We start from the raw sequence: 24,819 nt of genomic DNA, 5'->3' as shown, positions 1-24,819 counted from the left end.
CCTTGAGTTCATGTCTGGCAGTAAACTGAGGCCTTAAAAGCCCAAAACAAAACAATGAAAAGAAGCACTTTCTCCTGTGGACTAAAAACTGATAAGAACTTAACAGAGTATTGGTTACTCAAGGACTGCTTAGATATCAGAAATGTAACTACTGTTAGCTAAGAAGTCAGTGCAGGCTTTACCAAAGGAAGATTGGGCAAATGATGCTTAGGAGAGATTCATGATTTGGCATGTCTTGAGTATTTTATGTCTCTTTCTCCTAGACCTGGAAAGGAAGGAGCAAGAATTAGAGCAGCTGAAACTGGACTGTGAGCATTTCAAAGCCCGCCTGGAAACGGTGCAGGCCGACAGCGGGAGGGAGAAGAAGGTAGGGTGCTCGACACTGGCTCTTCACCAGTCAGGACTGTGTGCTTGCTGCCTTTTGCTCATGATGAGCAGCAGGTCTTAACAGTTTCTCTCTTAATCCCAAGGGATTGTATCTTTAAAAGTATGTATTCCTGGCCAGGCATGGTGGCGCACGCCTATAATCCCAGCAGTTTGGGAGGCTGAGACAGGAGGATTACGAGTTCAAAGCCAGCAACAGCGAGGCACTGAGCAACTCAGTGAGCTACATCCCCAGCCTTTTTATTTAGAGACCCTGTCTCTAAATAAAATACAAAATAGGGATGGAGATGCGGTTCAGTGGTCTAGTGCTTCTGAGTTTAATCCCTGGTATCACAAAAAAAGTATGTATTCCACATGGGTTGGAAGGCAGGTGAGCAATTGGATTTTATAATTGTTTAACATGTAGATTGTTTGCTTGGAGCCTTTTTATTTTTGTATCTAAAAGTCTACTCTGAAGCATTAAAGACTTATAATGTAATACACTAGAGAAAATTGTGCACATCATGATTTATAATTGGAGATATTAAACCAGAAGTAGTTATAATTGATTTAGGTATCTTCTGATGATATATTAGAAATAACCAAATATATTTTATCCTGATATTAGGAGATGCTATAATATTCCAAATATTTTAAAAAATTACTGGCATAAATTATTCTTCTGTAAAACTAGATTGATTGGGCGCTTATATACCTTTTAATTTAGAATAATGAAACAGTAGTAGTACTAATAATAGCAGCTACTGTGTTTTGGATGTTTACTGTGTGCTGGCAGGGGGTATACAGCTGTCCAAGTCTTGTGCTTCTCCCACCACAGGAGTATCAGCAAGTACCACTGCTGGTAGTTACATAGCTGATCCAAGCTCACACTGCCTGTGTGCTAACTTGGGTTTCATACCACCTCCTCACACAAAGGAATTCTGAATGTTTGTGGTTTCTGTAGAGGTTTCCAAAACTGAGCAAGCAGAAACCGGGTAGGAGTTTTATTCTTAAATTTGAGTTAGATTGAGTAGCTCATACTTAAGGTTGGAAGTTTAGTTTTGCCATATTCTATTTAGATCACCATAAACTAAAATGTCAGTTGGTTAGTTACAGACTAAACATTTCATGGTCTGAAAGAAGATGACCAGCAGGCAAGAAAGAATTTGATATATGTAAAAAGTGTAGTTTCATTAGTCCTGTCCTTCTGTAAATTGCTGAGATGCCTTGTTAAAGCCGAAGCTTAGATTGAGCAGAGTCTTACATTTCTTTCTTTTTTTTTTTTTTTTGGTACTGGAGATTGAACCCAGGGACACTTAACACTGAGCTACATCCATAGCCCTTTTTATTTTGAGACAGGGTCTTACTAAATTGCTGAGGCTAGCCTTAAATTTGCAATCCTCTGACCTTGAACTCTTGAATTTCTGGAATTACCGGTGTTCACCACCACATCTGGGATAGATTTCCTTTTTTAAAAAGTCAGTAGCCATATAAAAAGTGGATGTTCTGCTGGCGTTCCAAATGTAATGATTAAAATAAGTCATTCCAGTAAATGCCGGTATCAAAGGATGAAATGAGCCTTGTAAACTACTTTCAGATCATCAGGGTACTGTTACTGTTGTGGTACTTTGACCTTAGTTAAAATGTGAGACTATTTTAGCTTAAAATATTTTCTGTTTTTGAGTTTTCTGTTTAATACAGATGGAAGCCCCTGCAAGTTTCCTAGAACTAGGCCATTTCTCTTTGGCAGCTGTCACAGGTAGTTACAAAAAGTCCAGGGGAGGTCCCTATGTCCTTCTTCTAGTTCTTCCAGTGATATCTTGCGTAACTATAAAAAGCAGGAAATTTGTATTGATGTAATCCACACACCTTATTCAAGCTCACATGTTTTTCCTAGACTTTCTATCCCACCAGTTTCGTGCATACTTATTTGTGTGTGCGCATGTGAATGTAGTTCTGTGCAATCTCAGGACATCTGTAGATTTATATAACCATCAGAACTATTCCTTCACCATAGGCTCCAGTTGTCCTGTCACTTGTGACCACACCCACCCTCTCCCTATGCCCAGCTCCTGGCAGTCGCCAATGCATTTTTCATCTCATTGCTTTATTTTTTTCAAGACTGTCCAAAAAATAGAATCACATTCTAAGTGACAATTGAGATTGGTATTTTTGCTCACATCTATCTGAGTTGTTGCATGTATCAATAGTTAGTTCTTTTATATTCATAATGTTCCATGGTGTTGATATGTCACAGTTTTTAAAATTATTCCCCATTGAAGCACAATCCAGATTGTTTCCAATTTTTTTGCTGACACTAATAAGGGTATTAGGAACATTCCTATGAGTTTTTGTATGAATATGTATTTTCATTTCTCTCGATAAATGCCTTAGAGTATAATTGTTTTGTCATATGGTAAGTGCATGACTAGTTTTGTAAGAAATTGCCAAATTGTTTTCCAGAGTGGCCGCATGATTATATATTTATATATTATGGCCAGCAATGTATGAGTGAGTCACATTCTCCACATTCCTAACCTACATTTGGTGTTATCACTATTTTTTTTTTAAATTTTAGCCATCCTTTTTTTTTTCCCCCCGAGAATGGGTCTTGCTATGTTGCTTGAGCTATTCTCAGACTCCTGGGCATAAGGGATCTTCCTGCCTCAGCCTCTCAGGTAACTGAGACTACAGGTACATGTTACCATGCCTGGGTTTTTATTGTAGACATTCTGTTAGGTGTGCTGTGGTTTTAATTTGTATATCCCAATGGTGAATGGCATGTCTTTTCCTGTGCTGGTTGGCTGTCTGTGTTTTCTCCTCTCTGAAATGTTTCTTCATGTCTTTTGCACATGCTCTAATTGGATTTTTTTAAAACATGAGTTTGAATTTTTTTCTTTCTGTCTTTTTATGGTACTCAGAAGTGAAACCGAGGCCTTACATGTTTTTGGCAAGTGCTGTATCACTGAGCTATTCCCCAGACTTTTTTAAAAAAAATTATTTTGAGTCAGAGTCTTGCTAAGTTTCTTGGACTGGCCTTGAACCTTGTAATCCTCTTGTCTCAGTCTCCCGACTTGCTGAGATTATAGGACTGTAACACCATGCCTGGCTGGGTTCTTTGAGTTTCTTTTGATGTTGTACTATGTGTTTAGCCCTGTGCTGGATTATGTCACCTCAGCTGTCATAATGTGACCATGCGGGGACAGTCCTGCTTTCTCATCTCAGTGGTTCTTCTGTGGTCTTGTGGAAGAAGTGCCAAAAGCAGACTTATTGGAATGCAGACTGCTTTAATTGTGAGAAAAACTAGAAATCCAGATAGATAGAATTTTTGTGTGTGTCTCCATAACTTGAGTGACATACACCTGAAGTCTAAAATCTAGACTGCTTTAGGATAAAGCCCAGCATGAAAGCTCCAGGGTTTATAAATGATATTAAGCAGCATTAGCTTCTGTCATAGGCTCAGTGATCATGTTTGTCCTAAAATTAGTGTGTATATCTGTGTGACTGTGTATGAGTCTCTGTGTACAGACGTGTGGTCTTTAGGTGAATAGGAGTGGACCACCTGATGGAAAGTTTTGAGGTCAGAAGTATTTGACTCATGCCACAGGTTGGTTCCCTTTTCTCTCCCAGGTGAAAAGCCCTTTTCCTTTAGTTGGCCTGTGCTTACGTCTCTAAAAGAAACCTAACACATCCAATATACCTTAATTTTATGGCTTATTTAATTATGTTGGTGTAAATGAATTTAACCAGGTTTTTATATTTTTTTAGTTTCTCTCTCTCTCTCTTTTTTTTGGTGTTAGAGGTTGAACTCAGGCCTCATGCATTCTAGGCAAGTACACTACTGTTGAACCACACTCCCAGGTCAGTTTCTCTTTTAAATCAGAAAAGGCTGTCATCTTTTAAGGGAATTCCAGCCATCAGGGAAGTATGGACCTGGTGCTAGTTGTTGGCGAGGGCAGGAAGCCCTGCATCAGCTCTGGCCTACCCAAAGGTAAATACTTGAGGCATGCTTATGTGGTCAGGGTCCATCAGGAGGGTAGCTCCCTGTCTTTCCCTTTGAAGAGAGCCTGGCAGAGACTGGAGGGAGGGTAAGAACCATCTCCTGGTCTTTGCTGTCTTGGTACACTGCATGGTGCCAGGGTGTCTGTGGGACACCCACCTTTACTTTCCCTCCTTCGCCTGTGCTGTAGCTTTCCTGCCTGCTCTTAGCTCTGGTATTTGTTCCTTGTTTGGCTTTACTGGTGTGTATTTCATATTCACCAGCACCTTGATCATATTCTCATGAGGATTTGCGGATGCGTTTGCCTGGAAGCAATCTTTTTATGGTGCTCATATTCCTCAAGTCCATTTGGATGAATGAGAACCTTTACCTCAGTGTCTGCTCTGGCAGGTGGTATTTAGTGGAGTGAGCCATTGGGAGGCAGTAGCACTCTTAATGGCAGTGGCTTGAACTTCAGGTTGCTACTTTGCTCAGACATCCTTGTGATGCTGTTCTCATTGTGGACACTTGGGACCTGAGTTTTGCCTCCTGTTTTCACTTCACTTAAAGCAGTTAGTTCAGATCTTTGGGTTATTTATAAACTGTAATGCAGTAGTATGTTTTTTTCTAGGACTGTTGAGTTTATCTTTTAGATGTGGATTGCAACTCTTTCAGGACTAGTTTTCATTTGCTGTTTTTTTCTATGATTCTGCATGCATTTCTTTAAATATATCTGTGAAGAGGAATTTTGAAGTCAAATGCTAGTGTCTGTTTTTCTGATTTCATTTTGTTGTGAATTTAGGAGAAGCTGGCTCTTCGACAGCAGCTGAATGAAGCAAAGCAGCAGCTCCTACAGCAGGCAGAATATTGTACAGAAATGGGAGCGGCCGCCTGCACCCTCCTGTGGGGTGTCTCCAGCAGCGAGGAAGTTGTCAAAGCCATTCTGGGAGGAGTAAGCATGGCCAGTGGCTGTCCGGGTATTGTTTGAATGTGCTCATGTGACTTGGAGGAGACAGAACATTTAGAGACTGAATCTATGCTGCTGTCCATTTGCTTTAGCTGCATTCTTAGTCATCACATACCTACTGTGTAGTGTCCCTTGTAACTTGGTGCTCTGGAGACATCTGATATGATGAAACATGATCTCTTTGTCTCCTGGCACCCACGGGCATACCACTTCAGTATGGTCATTTGATATGTGAAGAGCTTAACAAGGTTAAAGTTCTTTTATGTATTTTATCTCATGGATAATGGAGTACTTAATTTTTTGAATATTGTATATGTTATGTTAATTATCATGGGTGCATGTGTGTTTAGAAATTTTGTATACATTTTTTATGTATCTGTATATTGGGAAATCTCCAGAGAGAATTTGAAATGGGCTTTGATGAATAGAGATGGCAGAAAATGGGAAGGGCAGCTCAAGACGACAGAGCCAGTGTAATCAAAGACATGGGATCAGAAGTCTGTCTGTTGTAGGACAGTGAGGAGGTCAGTTGATGCAGTGGAGGGTAGTGGGAGATAAGGCTTTCCAGGTAGGTTGGAATGTGGTTTTGTGACCTGAGATACCAGGGTGATGAGTTTACCTTACAGGTAGGAGGACTAGGTTCTCAAAGGGTTTTGAGTATAAGAGTGATAGGACAAGAGTAGAATTTTAGGAAGATTAACTGGTAGTGAATGAAGACAGGTCAGAAGATGGAGTGGTGGAGCTTTGGATAGGACAGGAAGATTAGCATACCCCCTTTGGAGGAGATAGAAAGAGTCCCAGGTGAGAACCGTGTGGTTGAGGCAGAGCTGACAGCTGAGGGAAAGAGTATAGCATGGAGCGTGGGGCTAGACCTGGGGATGGATTGGGCACAGAGGGAACAAGGGGGACGGGGGCCTTTGGCAGGGAACCAGAAGTGTGTTACTTAGCACTTACAGAAATAGTGGTGTTTGACTTTAGGCAGAGAGATGAGAATATATTTCAAAAAGTGTGTTGAGTATGTACGTGATTTCCATTGTGTGATTCATGGTTTTTAGAAAACTAACTTTGAGACCACCATAGTATAGCCTTAGCATATTTCTTTTAATCACCCAAGAAGTTCCTTTGGTTACCCAGGACCTTGCACATGTTGGGCAAGTGCTCTACCATTGAGGTAGATCCCCAGCCCTTTTTATTTTTTATTTTCAGACAGTTTTTTTTTTTTGACAGGATCTTGCTAAGTTGTCCAGGCTGGCCTCAGACTTCTGATCTTGCTGCCTCAGCCTCCTGAATAGCTGGGGATTATAGGCATGTGCCACCTTACTTGGTTTCCATTATTATTATTATTATTTTTAAAATATTTTTAGTTATAGATGAACACAAAACTTTTATTTTTATGTGGTGCTGAGGATTGAACCCTCATGTGCTAGGCAAGCGCTCTACCACTGAGCTATAACCCCAGCCCTCCATTATGGTTTTGAGTCAGTTGGTTGGTCTTAATTCTCTCGTCATTGTGTTAACTTCCTTTATTTCATATTGATCTATAAATATCTTTCGATGAGTCTTCAGGGTTATTTTTCTTGTTTTCACTTCCCCCAAACTGTTTTCTCTGAACTTTCAGTGGAGGGGTAACTTTTTTTTTTTTTTAAATGCCAAGGGATTGAACCCACTGGGGCATTTTATCACTGAGTTATTTATATCCCCAGCCCCGTCCCCCCCCCCTTTTTTTAAATACATTTTGAGAATGTCTCACTAAGTTGCCAAGGTTTGCCTTAAACTTGCAATCCTGATTCAGCCTCCTGAGTTGCTGGGATTACAGGTTTGTGCCATCATTTCTGACTAGAGGGATAGACTTTTAAATATAGTTTCTATAATTAAAACTAGGGTTTTTTTGTATCTTGCACTTTAAAAATGTTTCTACACTAGTATCTGGGAAAAGATGTGACACTTCCATTTCCAAAATTTCAGGATAAAGCTTTGAAGTTTTTCCGCATCACTGGCCAAACAATGGAAAGTTTTGTGAAGTCACTGGATGGGGATGTCAAGGAGCTCGATTCTGATGAAAATCAGTTTGTTTTTGCTTTGGCTGGAATTGTAACAAGTAAGTGATTCTTCTCAAACTTAGTGGCTGTTATGTGCAGAGGTGGTGACAGTTGGGTGTGACCTCTCTGGACGTTTTCAGATATCTGCATGGGGCCTCAGCCTGGAGAATCTGACTGGCATTCAGCATGGGCATCCAAAAATCAAGCTTTTATCTCTATAGATTTGCCTGTTTTGGTTCTATAAATGAAATCATGCAGTGTGTGACCCTTCATTTGCTCTTTTTGGTCTGGCTTATTTCACTTGACAGGATATTTTTGAAGTTCATTCACATTGTAGTACATATCGGTGCTTTCTTCCTTTTCGTGGATGAATAATATTCCAATGAATGAGTATTCTGTATTTTGTTTGCCCATACATCAATTGATGGACATTAGGCTTCTTTCCACTTTTCAGTTATTCTGAATAAGGATTGTACAGATATGTTTGTGCAGATTTTTGTGTGGGTATATTTTCATGTGTTTTTTCTTATTAAGTATATAGCTATGAGTGGAATTGTTGGGTCAGTTCCACTGTTTGAAGAATTGTCAGACTATTTTTCCACAGTGGCTATACCACTTTACAATCCCACCAGCAGCGTGTGCAGGCTCCAGTTTTTCCATATCCTTCCCAACATTTAGTATCTGACTTTTTGATTATTGCTATCCTAGTGGATATAAAGTGGTGTATGATTGTGGTTTTGATTTTCATAGCCATGGTGGCTGATGATGTTGAGAACATCTTCTCATGTGCTCATTGTCCATTTGCAATATCTCCTGTGAGAAATATCTGTTCAACTCCATTGCTTGTTTTTAAATCGGACTTCTTTTTAATTATTGAGTTGTAAGAGCTCTGTGTATATTCTAGATATTAGTGCCTTGTTGAATATATGATTTGCAGATATTTCTCTGATTCTGTGAGTTCTTCTTACTTTCTCAAAAGTGTGTTATGAAACACAAACTTTTTATTTTTGATTATATCCAGTTTATCTTTCCTTCAGTTGTTCATGCTTTTGGTGTCATTAAGAAACCATTGTCACAAATGTTGTGCATCTGTGGATCTCAGTTAGGTCAGTGACTCCTGTTTCCAAAAAGCCTTATTCTGAGTCTCAGTGGGGTGGTACCCAACTCCAGGTTCCACTTGCTGTGGATGCAGAGATCCTGATCATGACTCTCGCAGCCTGAGTACTATGGCATTTGAGGCTACAAGCCCAGGTATCTCTAATTCAGGGAGAGACTAGAAGATGAATTCCCCAGCTACCTGTACGTCTGCTGCAAGGGACTCTCTAGCTCACTGGGTTCTGGTAGTTGGGAAATTAGTTCACTCTGAGAGATAATGGCTATGGAGAGCAAGTCTCTGAAGCTGGTGGCTGCCATCAAAGGCTCCTTGGCTCAGGGCTTGTGTGCCCAGAAGGCAGAGTCAAGGGACCTTGACCCAGCCTGGTGGAAAGCGGATGCTTTACTGCAGGAAGGCCTGAAACGTCTCTAGGACACCTGGTCTTTCATTGATGTTCTCGTGGCCTCTAGGGGTGGGGCAGAGATGGATGTCCCTGGTGTTTGCCTCTGGTCCACCTTCGCACACTCCCTGACTTCTCCCCTGTCCTGCCCCTGCCTTGCCCCCTTCACTTCTCTCCAGATTTGGGAGAGGTCCTGTCTCAGGCTTGGCTTTCTTTGCAAGAGGAAACTGAGAGAGGTCAGAGTGGGTTTAGCTGTTTATAGCAACTTTGGCAGCAATTCACAATTCACAAAACATTGTTTAATTCAAGGTCATAAGATATTACTCCTGTTTTTCTTTGTAAGAATTTATTATAGTTTTAGCTGTTACATTTGGGTCTTTGATACATTTTGAATTAATTTTTTATAGTGGAGGAAGGGATCTGGCTTAGTACCTGTGCACATGCATTTGTCGAAAAGATTATTCTTTTATCCTTTCTCCACAGAATTGTTGTGGCATCCTTGTGGAGAGTTAATTGGCCTTAAATGGAAGGTTTATCTTGGAACCTTCAATTCTGCCATTGATTGGTGTGTCTATCATTATACTAGTACTCTCTTATTATTATTTTAAATATTTATTTTTTAGGTGTAGATGGACACAAGACACAACACAATGCCTTTATTTTTATGTGGTGCTGAGGATCGAACCTGGGTCCCGCCCGTGCTAGGCAAGTGCTCTACCGTGGAGCCACAATCTCAGCCCCTCTCTTATTATCTTTATTGCTGAAAAGATTATTACAACCCAAAGCAAAAATATTCAGCATAATACATCTCAATCTACATATCTTTTCAGTATTTATACCTTACATCAGACTGACTTTTTAAAATTATATAATCACTACAGTAATCTCTAGAAATAGATTTAAAACATTTTAATGAAAATGAATCAAGAGAAAAACATTTTAATAGAAAATCAAACCAGTTCTTTGTTTATGGTGGATGACAATAGTCAATTCTATAGGTCTTGAGTTGACTCACAGGTAAGTATTCCAGACAGATTAGATATTGGTAAATAAAGTGCCAACTATGATGTAAGATAAATGTGAATTCTGACAGGTTGATGAATCTTGGTACTTACTATCTGTAGAAAGTTTATTCAGATTTTATGCTTCGGTTTGTGCTTAATTATTCATATGATATAGTGAAATGCAAAATTGGTATTTGCTATTACAGTACTGAATATGATATGGGACCTCATTTGCCAGAAAGTTTGGTGTGTTGGGAATTGTTGCCTGCTATGATAATATATTTTTTTTTTTTTGCTCTGCTATTTATTTTCAGTGATGAAGTAGTAGTGTTCCTGTTTTACTATTGCTATGTAACAAACCGCCCCAAAATGTCAAGTCTTAACATTAACAAAATTTCTTTTACTTGATCAGGACTGGGCAGGAAAATTTACTGCTACTCTCTAATATCTAAGCCCTCAGCTGGGATGTCTCAAGCTGCTGTAGGGTGGGACAGTGAGGGCTGGTGGGTGTCTTTTTTCTCTCTAACCTCGTGGTATCTCTGGGTCACATCAGTGTCCTCTCTCTGTGTAGTCTCTTCATCATAGCAGCCCCAGGTAGTGCAGGCTCCTAGAGCAAGTGGACAAGGGACCAAGGTGGGAACATGAGGCTTCATCCTACCTAGTGATGGGTACACAGCATTAATTCTGCTGTGTTCTGTGGTTACAAGTGAGTCACAGTAGAAGGGATACCTCGGCTCTTTATGTTGGGGAATGGCTTATCGAGAAGACGTCCTTGTGGGCTAGCTACTAGAGTTACGGCTGGCTGATGGTTCCTGGTGGGTTTTGATGGCAGTCTTCTGGGCTTTCCTGAATGCTGCTTCTCCTTGAAAAGTTCCTTAGATTTCCCTTCTGTATATTAATAATGCCAAATGCTTAACTGCTTCATTTTCCCTTAAAAAATATTTCTTTAGTAAAGCTGGAATGTATCACTGGCTAGATAATACAGTTGATAGGTTAAAATGAATTAAACACAGAAGGTAAGTTTATGTCAAGGAATGGTTTTGTGCTTGATAAAGTTAGGGCTATTGTGAAGTTATGTACCAAGTGACATAGCAATTATGAGGCCAAAATGCTGGAAATACAAGGAGAAATGGGAAAAGTTACAGTAGATTTGGAGATTGCCTCATCAGCTCTTTTCCTTAGTTCTCCTATATACCTCACATGGTTCTTCTCAACCCAGATAAACAAAATAAACAGGAACATGAAAAATCTGACTCTGTACAGTTGATGTGGTAGCATCAATGAAATTTTATATTTTGCAGTCAGATTATGATTAATCGAAGGCAGGATAAGTATAAAATTCTTCCTCCATTTTTTTATTATTCTTAGCAAACTAAGAATAGAAGAAAACTTCCTTAAACTGGTAAAGGATATTTACCAGCAGCAGAGGAGACATCCCACTTAACTGTGGACTTCTAAAACATCCCATTAGAGCCAGGAGAAAGACAAGGGTGCTGCCTGGCTTCTCCCTGGCTCGCTCATCCCATGTACAGCTCTTAGTCACTTTGAATTTTGCTTTATTGTCAGTCCTAACTAAAGACAACTCTTTTGCATAGGTACATCATGTACTTGGGTCACAGGTATTTGGGGATGTTGACAGGGCCAGCATTAGCCCCTGGACCCTGTGTAACGACTTGGTCTGGTCTCTGTGCTGATTGGCTGGGACTCAGGCATGAAGAAACATGCTTACTGATCACAACAGACTATAACGTTTTGGAAAAATATATTCAGAATCAATTTTCATATTATTTTAGTTTTGTGCCATAGTTAAAATGCTCACAGGAGTAAAAGTGAATTTTAGAATGTTCAGACTCAGGACTGTCATGAACCCCCACCTTGTGTTTAGATCTGATAGCCAGCAATCTCTGCTATGGGGCAAGGTGCTCAAGCAGTGGAGGTGTTGCTGCTCACATGGACATTGCTCCCTGCTTTACTAACTCCGGTGGTTGTCCTTGGTGCTGGGATGACCGCTTTGTGAACAACAGTGGTTTTTAATGCCTCATCAGCTCTTTTCCTTAGTTCTCCTAGGAGAAAAACAGCAACAGGTCTTCGATCTGGACAGAATTTTGCAGATTCTGAAGCATGTATGATCTTGACGCTTTGTTTCATCTCTGTTGCAGATGTTGCTGCAATAGCATGTGGTCGTGAATTCTTGGTTAATTCCAGTCGGGTGCTCTTGGACACGATGTTGCAGCTGCTGGGGGACTTGAAGCCCGGACAATGCACCAAACTTAAAGTGTATGTAGATAATAGCTAATAATTCCTATTGATTTTACATGTTACCTAGAATATGCTGATTTGGCCTCTCTTCAAGTAAATAGTTGATTTGGTAATCATTCTAAAAAATAGAAGAAATAAGTTGCCTGGAGAATTTAAGGGGTGCACTATACTTAAGTAGTATTTTAGAAAAATAAATTAAGAAAAAAGAATGTCCTCACCTTAGAATAATCAGTGAGTCCTCAATACTATCAAGTGACACTTCAGAGTTATATGAATGGTCTCAAAATGAACTTCAGTAGGTATTTGTTATGACAGTATCCTATTTCCTGGTACCAAAATCTGTATTTATGTTCTATTGTCTAACAAATTATGACAAAGTAAGTAGGTAAAGCAACACATATTTATTATCTCATAGTTCTGTAGGTCCGAAGTCTGAGCGGGCTTGACTGCATTCTCTGCTTAGGGGTCTCATGGGGCTGAAATCCAGGTGGTGCCTGGCTGGATTCCTTCCAGAGGCTTGGGGAAGAATCTACTTCAGACATCTGCAGGCTGCTGGCTGAATCCTACCCAGGCTGGCTGCGTTCTTTCTCTGTGGCCCCCAGCTTTGAGCCATATAACTCATTATTACCTTACTCTTGAAGTTGCTCAGATTCCTCATTTATCCCAGCCAGATGATGATACGCTGCCTTTGACTGACATGTGTTTAGAGTAGGAATACCTGGATAAACTATTTTTAATTAACTTAGTCTGCTAATTAGCAACCTTAATTATACCTGCACAGCCCCTTTTGCCAGATAATTTAATATAATCTCAGGGTATGGTATATTTATAGTCCCAGGGAGGACGGGGCCATTTTAGGGTTCTGCTGGCCACACCAGCATGTACTGTTACTTAGTGGAGTTTTTATTTTGTGTGTGCTAGAGATGGAACCCAGGGACAATTTACTACTGAGCTATGTCCCCAGTTCTTTTTATTTTTTGTTTTGAGACAGGGTTTCACCAAATTGCTAAGGCTGATTTTTTTTTTTTTTTTAATTTAAATTTAATGATAGCTTCTTTAAAATCTGTTCCAGATACTTCTAGCATCTCTGTCATCCTGGTTTTGGTGTCCCTCGATTGTCTTTTTCCTCTCTGAGTTTGGATCTCCCTGTTTCTGTATGCTGAGTTATTTTGCGTTCATCCTGAGCATTTGGGACATTGTGGTACAAGACTCTGGGCCTAACTTAAACCATTTAGAAAATGCAGTCACCCAGCTAGGTTTGAGTTGCAAGGTATAGCCAAAGGCCTTTTTGTGCTGCATTCACTGACTCCTGATTCTAAAACGCCTTTATCTGAATATCAGCACAACATAAGACAAAGCAATCTTTCTAGCACCCTTGTGTGTGTGTGCTGGAGGCCCATGTGGGACCTGAAGGATGGTCCCTCTTTTCTTTGAGTCCTTTAGGGGCTTTTTTTTTTTTTGGGGGGGGGGGCTGTTTTTAATGAGATCCACACAAGCACATATCTTGGGGAGAGGACAGGAGTTACACCTTTGTGGAGTCACTTTCCTGAGCCCCTACCTCTTCACAATGCCTTTTAAACTGTGTGGTTACCTAGGACTCCCTCTTTCAGCTTCTACCCTGCGAAGCTGGGGCTTGGTGTGCCCTGTTGTGTGTTCCTGCTGCTGCCGCCCCTGCCACTCTGCCCACAGCTGCTCAGCAGGGGGGGCGCTGATCCTTCAGGGAAGGGAAGAGTCCCTTTTTGCTGAGTGAGTTGCCTAGGGGCTCCCACGGCTATCACAAGGCTGATAGCAGACTGCCGTGACCCCTCGCCGGCAAGGGAAAACACGACACAGGATTCTTCTTTCAGCAGTTTATTCAGGCCTTGATTCATGTATCATCTTCTAGTGACCCCTCGCCGAGCGCCCAAGCACAGCCTAATAAAGCCTCCAGCATACCAATCTTAAGCTGCCACGTGGACCTTTCTCATAGGGTGGTAAGGGATTGCGTGCCAATTCTCCATATTAGGAGTTGTTTATCACAGGCCACAGTGGAAGCCGGCGCCATCTTCTAATGGCGGCCACGGTCTAATTAGAACGGCTCACCACAGCAGACCCCTTTCTCTTTCCTCTGGCCTGAATCAAGGACTTTGTCCTGCTGCACTATGGGGCAGTGCTGCTGCTGGGTTTGGGGCCAGAGTCCAGGCCAGGGCAGCTGCTGTTTTTTTTGAGCCTTCAAATTTTTTTTCCCCAATCTTCCTTTTACTGTTTACTTTTCAGAGACCTCAAGTAGCTGCTCCATGTGTTCTGTTCAGAATTTGTAGCTATATTTAGTAAAAACAAGTGAGCTTATGCCATGCTGTTTGGACCAGACTTCAGTTAATTTATTGTTTTGTATAACACATCTATGCACATGAGCAATATGTGTACTACAGTATAGCACGTACGTATGTATAGTTTTGTTTTGGCGATAGTTTTACAAATGGCCCGTGGATCTAGTTTATCTCATTTAGGTACCTAATGTCATACCAAAAGCAGAGATAACATTTGGGTCATCCTTTCCCTGACCGAAGAGCATTCGGTGTTCTCAGGTTTTACTCTGCAGCTGGAATGCTGCACCCTTGGCAGGTATCTCCTGGCTAACCTGTGTGAGTCCATCAAGGGTTTTCTTAGAAGTGTAGTGTTTGAGAAGCAAACCATTCCCATCTTCAGTACTGTGCAATGCTGTCTGTGTGCATACTTCCACCTGCAGTGTGTCTGCCCCGTGTCCTTGTCACTGCTCCAATGTTGTATCCCATAAAGAGTATTTATGTTGTCTGTCATACTGTCTCCTGCCTCTTGCCTCTTCCCTCTCAGTGAGAGTCCTCAGTGTCCTCACTGTTTAGGCTTTCCCTGAGTCATCTGCCCATGCCCTCTGTCCATTTCCTGTTGTGTCTCATGTTCATAATTATAAGCTGCAGTTCCTGGTTCTGGATGCTGATCCCTTCCTTGCCCTCTTTGCTTCTGTGGTCTCTACAGGGTCGGTGTTGAGGGGCCCCCCTGCAGCTTCAAGGTGAGGCTTTGTGTCAGGGTTGGGTCCTTGCCAGCCTCTGGGGTCTAGTCCTTGGAGTTCTGTGTCTTTGGGTTCTAGTAAGCTCCTGTCGATTGCAGTGGGCTTGGGAGGAATTGCCTGCCAAGCCATTTACTTTCTTTCTCAGCAGACTGCCAGTGTTGCATGCAGATGATTAGCCTCTAGTAGCTTGGGGTCTTGGCAGCACCATCCTGTGACATCTTCCTGCTAGTGGTTGGCTGCCTCCTGATCTGTGCTTTGATTGGTTGCCTCTCTCTTTTCCAGGGTGTCTCTTCTCCTGACCATCACCTGCACTGCTGACCCCCTACCTTGAGCCCTCTGGAACAGGACCTTTGCTGTGCTGTAAATAAGTGGCTTTACTGGGCCTCTCCTGCCTTGCCTAAACTGAAGCTTACTCTGCTCCACTCCTTTTTAGCAGCTGGTGCCTCAGACTGAGATGGAGTTAGCTTTCTCTAGTTGCTGGCTTTCTAAAGGCCATCTCTCTTCTACTCATGAAAAAATTCTCCTCCCAAATTCAAGCAACCAGTTATCTGCACATTCATCCTTTCTTCAAAGTTTATTTTTATTTTTTATGGGTGCATTATATGTACCAGTGGGATTCATTATGCCATATTTGTATAAATGCATAACATAATGAGATGAATTTCATCCCCCAGTACCTTCCCAATTCCACATCCTTTCTCATCACTGTCCTTTTCTTTTTTAATTTTTTTAGTATTTTTTTTTGGTTGTTGATGGACTTTTTTTATTCATGTATTTATATGTGCTGCTGAGAATTGAACCCAGTGCCTCACACATGTGAGGCAAGCTCTCTACCACTGAGCCACAACCCCAGCCCTCATCACTGTCCTTTTCTGACCATCAAGGCACTTCCTTTCTTTTATAAAGGATTGACTTATTAGTTTCCTCCTCCTGGATTCCATCTCCAGTGTCTGGAACATCCTGGGGGATGATTCCTTTAGCAATCTGACTCCAGGTCTCTTGCCTTCTTTGGTTCCCCAGATCTGATGTGGTCTTTACTGTGGTTGGTGCTCTTGTGACCTAGCTGCCCTGAGGTAGTCAACACTGCTGTGTGTTCAGCCTGCCCCTCAGTCCCTCTGCCTCCTCATCACACCATCTACCCCTGTGCATGCATCCCATCTCTACACAGGTTCAACCTTGAGCCAGGTCAGTAATCTACTTTCTCCTTCCCTATCACCAGGACTGCTATGTGATGCTTAAGAAGGTCCCCAAATGTGTGGATTTGTGTTATTTCACCCTCTCCTGGGGCTCAGCACTTTTTGGATCCTGTTTTGTTCTTACTGTTGTTTCTGCAGAGTCAAGGCAGACTTGGGGCACTCTGGGTGAGCTCCAATTCATCTCTGCTACATCTTCTTGATAGATGGGTGTCAAATGCATGCAGAGGACAGTGAGTGTGAGTATGGGCTGACTCACCCTGGTGGCTTCCTCCCTTGTGCCCACCTACCCTCTCTCTTCTCTCTTGTGTCAGGAGAAGTATGTGGAGCATGTATATGTCTGTGAACAGCTCTCCCTCCCTGCTTTTAGTTGGCTGTCCTCTGGGGTTGTGTTTAAGTCAGCATGTTCAGGTCTCTTTCCACTGGCTCTTCTGAGGCCTTTTCAAAACCTCCGTGTTGTGTTATGACGACCCATCAGCGTGCTCTGGGGTCCACATAAAACTGTCTGCAGAGGAGAGTCCAAGGAATTCCCAGAGAGAAGAGGTCGGTATTAGTTGAAGATGTTTCTAGAAGTGTTTCCTCAAAATGCCCTAGGGGAGTGGCAGTATTATAGAAGCAGTCATGGAGAGGCAGATACAAAGCCCAGGCCTTTCCGTGTCCAGTGTGCTTTGCTTCTTCCTCATGCCTTGCCATTCTGGGCAGCACTGCTGTGTTTTTGCACAGTTCTCTGTGCTTGGTACCCAGGGAGGGCCTGGGAGTGCAGTGTGATCAGTGGGGTCAGCTGCTCACTCAGTCCTCACACCTAAGGACCGAGAATCCCCCCTGTCCAGGCTGCTGGTGTAGCTTTGTCTTTTCTGTTTTATGGGTTATGGTCACCCATGTTTGCTGTCTGTCAAAAGCTGTCCCAAATCTCTCTGTGCCTTTTGGTATTCTCACCTCTTCTTTACGCAAGGACTGATTTGACGCCAAATGAAAAGAATTTTTAAACATGATTGTGTTTCCAAAGAATTTTAGTAAACACATCAGAAATCCTGACAGGAAAAGAAGTCTGCTTTTAATATCTGAATACAAGAAGGGTGGTTTGGATGGCAGTCTCTTTTGACTTGACAGGTAGAAACTTGATGCATTATTTACAGACATTTTTGGTTACATTGAAAGTGTCATATAGAGAAAGCACATGCACAAAAAACACATTCTGGGTTTGTGTTCTGCCAGCTTCTTTGTGACCTAGAGGTTAGTGGTCTTCTGAGAGGTATGACCTGGTGATGTGGGGTCTCAGATGGTACTATGTTTGCCTCAGTTACATTAGCTTCTTAAGATTAATGAGTTTTGATCAGATATGAAATTTTAAAGACATTTGTCATTTTGTGAGTTGGTTTTCGCACCCTAAAGCTAAATGACAATGGAGCTGAACTTACTTTCTGAGGTTTGTTTCATGTTACAGTTATCACCAGATAGTAACTTTGCCTTTTGACCTCTAGAGAAGATTGATTTGTCTTTTTCGTACTGTAAATCAGAAGTGGGCAGATTTTTTTTTTGTAAAGGGTTAGATAAAAAATATCTTGGGCTTTGTGGGCCTTTTGGTCTCTGGTGCAGTATCTTAGACCTGCTGTTGTAGCCTGCCATGAATGATACTTTTGCCTTTGTGGACCTCCAGCTGTGTTTATGATCTGAAGTAGGGGCCTTTCCCTTCTTGGAATTACTGCTTAGAGATCTCAGAAAATTAGTCATAGTACCAAATTCTCCTCATGAGCTCTTCATCTGAACAGCCCTTAATACTGCCTCAAGTTAGTTAGTAAATTAGTTACTAGTGAGTAACTTTGGGTTACCTATAAAAGTCATCAGTGAGACCTGAAGGGGGGAACTTCCAGTTTGGCTTGTTTTGTAACCTGTCAGAGGGCTGAGGGTCCTCACACCTTGAGGACTGAGAATCCCCTCCTCTAGGCTGCTGGTGTAGCTTTGTCTTTTCTGTTGATTGTGGCTGTTGACTTTGAAAATGGAAGTCTGGGGGAGAGGGTGCCTTGTCTGTGCATTGTGCCTGCTAAGTCTCTTGGTCATCGGTGCTGATTCACTGTCTGGTACTGAGCTGGGGATTTACTGTGTCCTGTCTTAGTGTACTTATCTGTGAGATGGTAAAAATAAGTAATGAGCTTGCTTCTGACAAACTTGAGTTTAGTGGGGAAACTAGACACCTTAGCAAAAGACTCAACTTTTCTGTGGCATGCAGTTCACTTACTTAGTCTCTTATTAGTAGACTGGATCAGTATTACTGATTTCCTGGCATGGTACTGTTATCAATTCCATCTTTATTTGAAAATTTGCTATAGTGTTTGTTATGGAATTTTTGCATTAATTTTATTTATTTATTTATTTTTGTTTTGTTGGAGGTATTGGGGATTGAACTCAGGGGTGCTTAACTACTGAGCCATATCCCTAGTCCTTTTGATTTAAAAATTTTTTTTTTTTAGATGTTGAGGGACCTTTATTTTATCCATTTATTTATATGCAGTGTTGAATTGAACCCGGTGCCTCACACATGCTGGACAGGTGCTGTACCACTGAACCACAACCCCAGACCCCTTTTGACCTTTTTTTTTAATATTTATTTTTTTAGTTGTAGTTGGACACAATGCCTTTATTTTATTGATTTATTTTTATGTGGTGCTGAGGATCAAACCCAGGGCCTTTCACGTGCTAGATGAGCGTACTACTGCTGAGCCACCCTAGCCCTCCTTTTCATTTTTTTGAGACAGGGTCTCACTAAGTTGCTCAGGCTGGCCTCCAATTTGTGATCATTGTGTCTCAGCCCTCCTGCGTCATGGGGATTACAGACATGTACTACCACATCTGGCACATTAATTTGGATTTTAAAAAAATAATGAATTATTTTATCTTTGGGGCTGGGGATGTGGCTCAAGCGGTAGCGTGCTCGCCTGGCATGCGTGCGGTGCGGCCCGGGTTCGATCCTCAGCACCACATATAAACAAAGATGTTGTGTCCGCCGAAAACTGAAAAATAAATATTAAAAAAATTCTCTCTCTCTCTTTAAAAAACAAAAACAAAAACAAAAAAACCATGGCCACTGAATATGTTTCTCAGCCCCTTAAATTTGTGCCCAAAGTAAGTGCCTTCCTTTTCCACTTCCTAGTTGTCTCTGCCAGTTACATTTTTGATGGTCTGTGTACTAAACATTGTGGGGACTCTGGGCTCTGCTGTCTTTTTCTCAGATAAAGAGAATTGGTGCTTGTCCCAGTGGGCCGTTAGTTTTGCCCAGAGATCAGTGGACTCACTCTCCCCTTTGGCTTCTGAGAGTCTGCAGTACAAGCTTATAAGATTTAGTGTCTTGGGCTGGGGATCTAGCTCAGTTGGTAGAGTGACTGCCTTGTATGCACAAAGCCCTGGGTTCAATCCCCAGCAGCGCGCGCGCGCACACACACACACACACACACACACACACAAACAAAAAAGATCATTGATTTAGTGTCTCATCTAGTGTAATAGTCACTCATCTGTGCCTTTTACTAGGAATATCCCATTGATATTTGCAGCTAGTGAGATTCTTGGGTTTATGTTTATTTTGTCCATGTTTTGTTTCTGTTTATTATGACTTTTTTTTCTGAGTTCTTTTTCTAATCTCTCCAACCCCTTATTCCCTTCCTCCCACTTTCCTTCCTTCCTTTTTTCTTCTGTGGAATTCACTGAGATCTTTTTTGACGTATATTATCTTTCCAAGGATCTTGAAAGTTACCTCTCTTTTTTTTTAGTGATAAGCCCTTTAAAATTGTGCTTTGTTACACACCTGAAAGCATTAATGCCTCTCTCCTGTCCTGGTTGATGAAGGACTTTGGAATGCTGTAGTACCCGTGTCTTGGGCTGCATGCCTCTGTGCCTGCACCCGGCTCTGTTGGAGGAGTTTCGGAGTTGCACCCTCTAGACGTTGTTGTTACTGCCTTTGCCTCCAGTGCTGACTTCCTGGACCCACACCTCCCTTCATTTGCTGCTTTTCCTTATAGCTCACAGAGATCTTCTGAGATCATTTTCTTAGTTTCTGAAGTCTGTTCTTCAAATTCTTTTAGTTCAGGTTTGTTGGTGGTAACATCTCTGAGGTTTTCTTTGGTAATATTTTTACTTAACCTCATTTGCTGAAACTGCTTTTGGTGGGTTTACAATTCTAAATCTGCTGTAAGTGCCTCTGTACTTGGAAGCTGTGCTCTTCCTGTCTTTGGTTCCCGTTTTTGTTGTCAAGAGCACAAGTTCAGTGCACTTGCCCTATTGTAGGTCATGTGTCTTTTCTCTGGCTGCTGTAAAATCTTTGGTGATCTGTGGTTGAATTGTGATGTTTAGGTTTGCATTTATGTTTGTCTGAAATTTTTTGTGTGCCTTTTGAATCTGAGGGTTTAGATTTGCTTGTTTCTGGATGAGTTTTTGCCTTTATCTTTCTGAAACAAATTTTTTTCCTCCCCCATTCTTTCTGTTCTTTCTTTTCAGAATCCTAATTGGAAGAATGTTGAACATTTTCACTGTCCTGTCATCCACCTTTTTTCTACCATGTTTTTCGATTTAATATTTTCTAAGTGTCCAGTTACCCTTGAGTTTTGCAGTTTTATAATTCATTTCTGTGTTCTGTTATTTTTGGATTGCTCAGTCATTCATAATAGTAGCCCTAGCTTCTTGTTCATGTTTTAATTTCTTTTCTTTTTTTTGGTACCGGGGATTGAACTCAGAGGTACTCAACCACTGAGCCCCATCCCAGCCCTATTTTGTATTTTATTTAGAAACAGGGTCTCATTGAGTTGCTTAGTGCCTCGCCATTGCAGAGCTGGCTTTGAACTCGTGATCCTCCTGCTTTAGCCTCCGGAGCTGCTGGGATTACAGGTGTGCACCATCACACCCAGCGATGTTTTAATTTCTTTTCATTGTTTTCATGTATGAAACATCTGTTTTCTGTTTTGCATTTGATACTTGCAGGAGCTGAGAACTTTTTTGTTCTGGTTGTCAGTGGGTCCTTTTGCTGACTGTTACTTGTCGTGTCTTGTTTTTTTCACAAGTTTTGCTGTGGTATGTGTTATGGGGATTCTGTGAAGACCAGGTGGAAGCTGACCTGGCTGCCTGATGCCAGGCTTCATAGTCAATGAATGGGAAGATGCTGTTAGATATCAGATGGCTGTATTGAACTTAGAGGTGCAATACACTTATGACTTGATAGTTACCTCTATACAAATGCAGGTTTGGTACTAAGAGAGTGAGCAATCAAGAAATATGGCTTGTGAGGTTTCTCATGGAATCCTCTCTGCTTTGTTTCTCTTGGCAATGTGAGCCTATAGGAGGTGGTAGTGTGGTGTCATTGCTGAAGTTGCCCACTTCACATAGATGAGTAGTGCTTCCTGTATTTTAAACTTAATGTATGCCCTATCCAGGAGGTGGAGTTGGGCATCTGAGATGGGAGAAAGTCTCTGGGTATGTTCAGGCCCTCTGGAATAGGAGACAGAGTTAGAGTGAGATACAATGTGGGTTTACCTGCATGTCAATACCATTTTCTTTTGCATTTCAGGTTGATGCTGATGTCCCTGTACAATGTGAGCATCAATTTGAAAGGCTTGAAATACATCAGTGAGAGCCCTGGATTCATCCCTTTGCTCTGGTGGCTTTTGAATGGTAAGTGGTGGTCAGCTTTTTGCACAGTTGTGTGCTCTGCTTCTGCAGGGGAGGGATTATCAGTGTATTAGAAACTAGAAGTGATTATCTCAGTGCATTAGTTCTTTAACAAATGACTGCAAACTTAAGAAAATTCATTGGTGTGCTAAGTGGTTTTTAGTGCTGATCCTCAAATGTTCCTTTTGATTTAGTTGGGATGTGTTGTGAGCTATGATACAGAGAAGATTATTATATAAAACAGCATACACCTTCCCTTTCTCTGTGAGCAAAACAGTATTGCATGTGGTATCTGCAGCAGGAGAAGTCCTGTCATTATAAAGAATTTGGGAAAAGAGAAAATGGAGAAATATTGCAACTCTGAAGTTATATCTATCTATGTGTGTGTGTCTGTTCAGATTTTCTTTAAGGCTGGGGGTGTGGTTTATGCAAAAAAAAATTTGACTTTCCTTGTTGTTTCATAATTCAAATCTATTTTTGAGCTTCACTTCTACTTGGTGGTGACTACTTCCTTTTTCTAAAAGGTTTATCAGGGCATGATTGGCATGCAGAAATTCCCATACATTAAAAGTTGAACAATTGGGGCTGGGGATGTGGCTCAAGTGGTAGCGTGCTCGCCTGGCGTGCGTGCAGCCCAGGTTCGATCCTCAGCACCACATTCTAACAAAGATGTTGTGTCCGCCGATAACTAAAAGAATAAATATTAAAAAAATCTCTCTCTCTCTCTCTCAAAAAAAAAAAAAAGTTGAACAATTGATAAATTTTGATACAAATAGTTACCCATGAAATCATGACCATACTCAAGGTAATGATGAAATCCATCACCCTAGAAAGGCACTTTGGGCACTCTGTGGCCCCCTTCCTTCCAGAGAGCTATTCACTTTCTGCACTGTAGTTTTGTTTTTATTTTCCATGCTTTTAAATAAATAGAATCATAGTTTGTATTCTTTTCTGCCAGCTTCTTTCACTCAGCATGATTATTTTGAGACCCACCCATGTTTTTATGTGTGTTAATAGTTCATTACTTATTACTAAGTAGTATTGTCTTATGAAGATGTATCATGGTGTATTTATTTGGCTGCTGTTTGTTGGATATTTGGGTCATCTCCATCTTTGGGCTATTGCAGGTACAGCTACTATGAGCATTCTTTCATGGGTCTTTGAATGACCATGTACTTTTATTTCTCTTGGGTAAATATTTAGGGAGTAAAGTGGCTGGGTTGTATGATAGGTGTATGTTAATTTTTCTCTTTTTGTTTTTTATTTTTGTGGTGCTAGGGTTGGAATCTAGAGCCTTGGACATGCTAAGCAAGTGCTCTACCACTGAGCTACACCCCCAGCCCTGTCTGTCAGTTTTTATGAAACTAGCAAACTGTTTTCCAGAGTGACTAAACCATTCTAGTTTAGCATATCCTCACCAGTGCTTGGTCCAGCCCTCTTGTTCAGTTGTGGACAGTTGAGTAGCGAAGTAGGGTGCTACAGTGGGCACCCTGCTGTGGTTAGCATGCATTTTTGTTGTCAGTAATGGTGTAAAGCATTTTTTTCCCTGTGATTCTTCGCCATTTGTATAGCTATTGCTGCTGCTACTTTTTTCTTTTTCTTTTTTTCCTTTTTTTGGCAGTGCTGGGGACAGAACCCAGGACCTAAAAAATGCTAGGCAAGTGCTCTTCTGCTGAGCTACATCCCCAGCCCCCTGTATCTTCTTTGATGAAATGTCTATTCCTGTCTTTTGACATTATTTATTTTTATTTAACATTATTATTTATTTAACCATTATTTATTTATTTTTATTTAACGTTATTTCTTTTTTTTAACACTTATTTTTTAGCTGTAGGTCGACACAATGCCTTTATTTTATTTTTATTGGTGCTGAAGATTGAACCTAGTGCCTCACGCATGCTAGGCGAGCTCTCTTGCTCTGAGCCATAACCCCAGTCCCTGGGTTATTTCTTGTTATCAAGAATTCTTGGCATGTTCTATATATGAGTCTTTGTCAGGTATGTAGTAAAACACATTTTCTCACAGTTTATGGCATGCCTTTTGTTCTCTTAATGAGCATTTCTAAAAAGAGCAAAATCAATTTTGATTTTGGTAAAATTTAATATATCTTCTTTCTCTTCTAGGAATCATGGTTTTGGTGTAGAGTGCATTGCCCAAATCAAGATTGCAAGGGTTTTCTAATGGGTTTCTTCAAATAGTTTCCTGGTTTTACATTTTACATTGTGTATAGGACCCATTTTGAGTCGATATTTGTGTGTGGTGTCTTGTGCATAAGGCTTTCTTAGCTTCCTGAGCACCTTTGGATTGAACTGTGAACTGCCTTTACCTCTGTGTTGAGAGTCAACTATTCATACACAGGAGGGGCTGTTGATAGACTAACTTCTGTTCCATTGATCCAGTTCCATATCATTATGCTATTACCACACTGTATAATAGTCTTGATAGCTTTGTAATAAATGTTAAGTCAGGTAGTGTAAATCCTCCAGATTTGTTATTCTTCAAAGTTATTCTGGTTATTTGTAAGCCCTTAGCCTTTCCATATGAATTTGAGAAAGAGTTTGTCGTACTCTACCAAAAATTTTCCTGGAGTTTTTATTGTGATGGTGTTGGATCTATAGTTCTATTAGGGTAGAATTGATGTTTTAGCTCCTTGGAGTCTTTAACAGCAACAGTATGGGTCTTAATGTGAGAGAAAATAACTGCCAACCTGAATTTTATCTTCCCTTTCCCCATACCTTTCAAGAGTAAGGGTGAGATGAAGGTGTTTCAGGCAAATAAAACCAAGAGCATTGTTACCTATAACCCCCCCCCTCTTTTCTTCCTCCCCCCTCCCCTCCGCCGC

At 41.1% G+C, this 24,819-nt stretch overlaps 1 protein-coding gene across 3 annotated transcripts in view; it reads left to right on the top strand.

Moving 5' to 3' along the window:
- LOC107136525 (heat shock transcription factor 2 binding protein) overlaps nt 1-24,819 on the top strand; it is a 67,448-nt gene that overhangs the window by 13,576 nt on the left and 29,053 nt on the right. For 2 of the 3 annotated variants that reach the window (XM_015478827.2, XM_048803747.1), the window contains exons 2-6: nt 264-367; nt 5,145-5,294; nt 7,275-7,407; nt 12,005-12,122; nt 21,877-21,980. In XM_015478827.2, the coding sequence (XP_015334313.1) occupies nt 264-367; nt 5,145-5,294; nt 7,275-7,407; nt 12,005-12,122; nt 21,877-21,980 (609 nt within the window). The remainder of the gene's footprint in view (nt 1-263; nt 368-5,144; nt 5,295-7,274; nt 7,408-12,004; nt 12,123-21,876; nt 21,981-24,819) is intronic. The other variant, XM_048803749.1, reaches the window with a different exon arrangement.

Source organism: Marmota marmota, unplaced genomic scaffold (genome assembly GCF_001458135.2).
Source record: "Marmota marmota marmota unplaced genomic scaffold, marMar, whole genome shotgun sequence".
Lineage (NCBI taxonomy): Eukaryota > Metazoa > Chordata > Mammalia > Rodentia > Sciuridae > Marmota > Marmota marmota.
The sequence above is the reverse complement of the archived record's forward strand: the minus strand, read 5'-3'. Positions and strand labels throughout refer to the sequence as shown.